The 5,204-nt window shown below is 46.0% G+C and overlaps 1 protein-coding gene across 1 annotated transcript; it reads right to left on the minus strand.

Annotated features, from left to right (window-relative positions):
- Positions 1-204: 204 nt before the first annotated feature.
- Positions 205-4,481, minus strand: LOC119441226 (probable G-protein coupled receptor 150). Its single transcript, XM_037705871.2, has 2 exons — positions 3,455-4,481; positions 205-1,272 (listed from the first exon to the last, which is right to left on the minus strand). The coding sequence occupies exons 1-2, from the start codon at positions 4,235-4,237 to the stop codon at positions 862-864; spliced, it is 1,194 nt and encodes a 397-aa protein (XP_037561799.1). The 5' UTR covers positions 4,238-4,481; the 3' UTR covers positions 205-861.
- Positions 4,482-5,204: the final 723 nt, after the last annotated feature.

Raw genomic sequence — 5,204 nt, forward strand, 5'->3', positions numbered from 1 at the left:
TGCAACGGCAAGCGTAGGAAGACTACTTTGCGGCGGCCTTCTTCTATCGAAAGGTACAGCAGCTCTTAGGAAAAGCTAGAATCTTGTGCTACATTGCAGCACGTACTTATGGGGGAGGTCTTTTGAAATGTTTTTACAGATTATAGTAAATTTTTCTAAAACATTTTCCTGGCAATCCAGAATTTGATTGCCTCCTTTCCCCTCCCTTCATTAACGAACTGTTTATTGTAGATAATTCATATCCTTCAGGCTTCGTAATACTAGTAGTACTTTAGCTTTTAAAGTACTAGTGCAAATGTTGCTCTTTGATGTTGTTATAAGAGGACTGCACTGCAGATCTTTGGCTACAAATATTGGACGCCCTGCTTCACTACATTACTTACACATTCCATTCACTTGTCACTCATAATTATTATGGAACCATATGAAAAAAGACATGTAAGAGACATCGTATTAAGTCCATACAAAAAGTTACAATGTGACGACATAACACGCGGACAACACGACAGAATCAGTCATTACTATACATGCGGCAGCACCAGCAAGATCAAGAGAAACACTATAGAGTTCCACGAGGACACCCGTGGCAGTTTCTTTGTCAGAAGTAGCGCTTTGTGGTCCAAAGAAGCACCGTCTTATGGGTCGTTACAGTGAACACGCATGTAGACTGAGACGACGCTTGGCGCACCCGCCGAGCCTACGGAGCGCTCTCGGGCATCGCGCACTTCTTGCGAGCGCAGCGTACAAAAACACAAAACAGACAAACACGGATGAACTCCTCGCGATACAACACAAGATAAGCCGGCTACAGCTCCCCCCCTACATGCCAGATAAGAGTACACACACACACAAATTGTGCTGTCAACACGTCACACAGCCCTTTTTTGCGGGTGGACTTTCTTCTTTGAAATTCGTCGCGCTGGCCGCTTTGGAACGACGCGTCGGTGAGCACGTGTCGACCACGTCAGTGGACACCTGGGAACCCGTTTGTGATCGATTGAGCAGGCGACACGTGAGCGACTCGACGACCACCCGCCACAAGGTCTGCCAAAAGCCGCCGTCGCGGGCCCCCTTGTGCACTCGTTGAAAGTACAGGAAGATGTACGGATTAATGGCGCTGTTGGAGGCAGAGATGACGCCGAACAGTGCGACCACGTTGGCATCCAGTATGCCGGGGTTGCCGAAGGCGAGGATTGCCTCCTGGACCATGTAGGGTACGTTGGTCACAAGGAATGCACCGAAAACCACGGCCGTCATCTTCAATGTCTTCACCTGAGAGAGAGAGAGAGACAATGATATATTACAGGCAGTGAAGTTAACTGGTACTGAGCCCAGTTGGCTACCTTACACTGGGGGAAGGGAAGGGGGGAGAGTAAGATTAAGATAAGAAGAGAAAATACTCTCTGGATATCGCCGACGTAGCAACAGTTATCTGCTCTATATCAGAGACGGTCACTCAGTCCGTATCAACAACGTTCCCTCAATTCGTTATTAGAGAGAAGGGCAGTGCGGCCACATGTATCAGTTAACCAGCCACCAGTGCAATAATAATTAAAAGTGCCTGATTTATCAGGAAGAAAACACAAGAAAGCGAAGGCTTTTCGCCCAGCTTTAGCCAATTTGTTTTTAGATTGGTACGGTTAAAGTGGTTCAATTGGAGATATTGTAAGCTGTATGCCTCCTGCTACTCCATTAAACTTGTATACGAAACAAGAACAACAGCAACAACAACAACAATAAAAATAAATAATAATAATAATAATAATAATAATAATAATAATAATAATAATAATAATAATAATAATAATAATAATAATAATAATAATAATAATAATAATAATAATAATAGCATTTTAGCATGTGCAAACACTCCACATAAACAATGTGTTCAAAATTAAGCTTTACGGTTTTCCTAAAATTAGGAACTGGGAGGCATGCGAAGGCCACCTGTACAAATAAGTTATGTGGCCCAGGGGGCGCAAAGTGAGATGATAATTATCGCTGTCGGCAGCCGAATTAACTAAAATTGAATAATTAACTTTTTTTTACTGCAGTAAGTGGGTATGTTTGTATTGAAAAGTTAGAGTGCAGTCGTGTTTCTACACAGTATCAGTTGGAAGAATTCTTCTAGCGTGTCCGTGCTCCGAGATATCCGACTCCAATTTTTATTGTCGTTCGCATTATTACGCATGCAAGAGAGTTAGGATCGGCGCAAAGCTCCTCCCTGATGTGACGCGGCTGTTGCGTGCGGCGTTTAGGCTGACAACGGGGCGGAAGCATTGGCAAATATGATAACCGACCCACTTCGCTTCTCCTCACTTATAATAGCGGTGAGACAGCCGTACTGCTTCTTTAGTACTACCTCATTTTAGTATGATAACGGCGCTCTACAGCACATTAAAATATCTGAGATATCAATCATTATTCAATGAGACAATTTCGGGGCAGTGGCCCCCAATTAATTATTTGCATACGGCTGTATGATGCCCCTTATGCTGCGTGTAAAAGTTCAGATAGAACGTCAATACAACTATTCTTGCGCTTTTCCTACCGGGTGCACGTAAGTCCGCATTTCCCCCGTTTCTCTATAGCTCATATTTCCGCAATTTTGTCCCCGTCTCCCCTTGTATAGGTCAGCAAGCTGGCAGTTATCCTCGGGTTAACAGCCCCACGTTTGCTTGCCGTTATTCTAATCATCATTACCTGAAAGATACCGTACTTTCCCGCATATAACCCGCACCCCTAACTTTGAGCTCCACGAAAAAGAAAAAAATAACCTCGCGTATAACCCGCACGCTTATCCGAAAAAATGAGGACTAGGAATTTGCAACTAGGCGCAGCCACCATTTCGTTTTAAAAACAAATTTATTTCAAAACGACCGCCGCAACGTTGTCAGCGCTGTCGTCCGATTCACTGCTGCCATCCGAGGCTTCGTCGCCGCTCTCGAAGACGTAATCGTCTTTGGGACCATCTCGCAGCAGCTCTGTTGCCGATTTCTTCAGCAGCAGCTATGATCTTCAGTTTCTCTTTCACAGTGAAAGACTGCCGCCGAGACACATTCATGATGTCCAAGGCTGGCCAACTGTGCAAACTGCGCGTACGAGAAACGGCACCTGACTCGTGCGAAAAGCACAGAATTAATACCCATACCGAAAAGCATTTTTCTTCCTCCATACCGAAAAGCGTCTAACCAGACTATGAATGCGGTTTCAGGCAATAACCTGTGTTGGCCTCTTATTGGCTAAACTCACGTCGATAGGCATGCGGACAATGCGGACTCTGCACGGCAGGCCGCGCATTGCCGTGAAGCCGACCCCACCCACTCCCTTCGCGATAACCCGCACCCCCACTTTTTAAGCACTTTTTTTTTTCAATTTTTGGTGAGGGTTATATGCGAGAAAATAGGGTACATGCAATAAGTCCTATAAACCCAAGTAGAGCATTCATACACACCTTCGCACGTGGAAGCGATGAAGGAGTTTGGCGGCTCATCCTCCGACTTGTCGCATTGTGCTGCCATAGAGCCCACAGTATACCAGCGTGAAACGCTATAAGAAGCACAAGCGGGGCAATAAAGACCATGAAGAAGACGAATCCCATGTAGATCTGGCGATGGTACAGTGGAGTGCCCCGGTCGTAGAAAATGGATGCGCAGAAGCACTTTCCGGGAGCCACTTCAACACTGTGAAACACGTACACGTTCGGTAGGGAAGGCATGCACGCCGCGATCCAGGTGACAGCCGCCAACCTCCAGGGATCTGGACTTGGAGCAAGAGGAGTGGCGATCGCGATGTGTCTGTCCACAGCAATGGCCACGAGCATGTAGGTCGACGAGACCAGGGCAAACGTCTGTAAGAACTTGAAGAAGCGGCAGAAGGCGTCGCCTGCGATCCAAATCCGGCCCATCACTTCCCACACTACCTGTGACGTCATGGTTATGCAGGCCACCAGTAGGTCAGCGATGGCCAAATTGAGGAACAGCACCCTAGCCTTGGACACTCTGCGACGGCGCTGCCTCACCAGGAGGTTGCAGCAGACGACGCTGTTGCCAACTACCGAAACTATGATCATGGTGCCGATGATGCCGATGCGCACTCGCTTGTGGTAGCGAGGGCCCAAGAGTTCGTCGGACACTAAGGCGTCGGTGATGTTTAAAAACCCGGTCTCGTTGCCGTATTGGTCGCTTTCATCCGGCAGTGTTTCCAAGGACACATTGAAGAAATCTGATTCAGTCATCCCGGAGCAAGTGTGATTCCGCAGCCCAAACAACGAACGCGATGATTGAGGTCAGTCTACCAAACTTTTCTCACACTTAAGATAGCTCGTTGGCACTTGATAATAGTTCAAGTAGTTGGCTCGGTAATAACATTCTGGAAAAATGACACTGTGATCTTGCGCTTCTTCTCCCGAGGACAGCAGATCCCTTTTCTGTTTGAGAAGCATGAAGTTCCCAGGCATCGTGGTCCATGTCCTCCTTGGCCTTTCATGCCCTGCAGTACAAAGAGAAGGTAAATGAAAATATGTAATTAGGCGATTTTCAACCGACACATTGGTGAGAAGTTCTATCAAATATCGAAATAAAACCAAACTTGTTCAAATCACTTTTCCAACTTTACAAAGCGTGACTCAAAGGCAAAGTTTCAAGCTTGGATGCGTACTTGTAGATTCGTAGAATACGCAGCTATAATAACCATCCACAGACCAATAAATCAACAACTCCCGTATACGGAATCGTTTGCATCCTATGCCGATAAAACGCGATGCCTCATGCTTAGCTCAGCGATTCAGTTCCATGCAAGTGACTATCCATGAAGTGTCTGAGAAATGTCTATGAGCACTAGTAGCTGGTTTTCTATTCCATACGGCAGACTCCAAGGAATGTGATATATAGGTTCGATTTGCCATTTATTTGTGTATTACTTTCTTTATTTTCACTTGACAGCGCGTGATAGCTGCGAACTGCCAAACACGAGCTTTACCAGTCATCGTCACCCACTTAATAAATTATAATCATGGAGAAGCCGGCGCGAGATTGTGCTTTTCGCCAACACTTCTAATCCATATTAAATGCTGAACCAAAAAAATTACAACGAGGATGTTGGTGTGCTATCGCTTCTCAACGCAACCTCACAGCAGCTTTCTTAAAAGTCAGTCAAAGCTATGCACGAGCGCGAGCGTGCGTCTCGTAAGACTCTCTGTCACC

This window comes from Dermacentor silvarum, chromosome 2 (genome assembly GCF_013339745.2).
Source record: "Dermacentor silvarum isolate Dsil-2018 chromosome 2, BIME_Dsil_1.4, whole genome shotgun sequence".
NCBI classification, from domain to species: Eukaryota; Metazoa; Arthropoda; class Arachnida; order Ixodida; family Ixodidae; genus Dermacentor; species Dermacentor silvarum.

What these genes read in the sequence shown, in the direction of transcription:
- LOC119441226 (XM_037705871.2), bottom strand. Translation starts at nt 4,237, where the DNA reads ATGACTGAATCAGATTTCTTCAATGTGTCCTTGGAAACACTGCCGGAT. An exon ending in CATCGCTTCCACGTGCGAAG is followed by an intron (nt 1,273 to 3,454) that starts GTGTGTATGAAT and finishes TCTCTCTCTCAG; the next exon opens with GTGAAGACATTGAAGATGAC.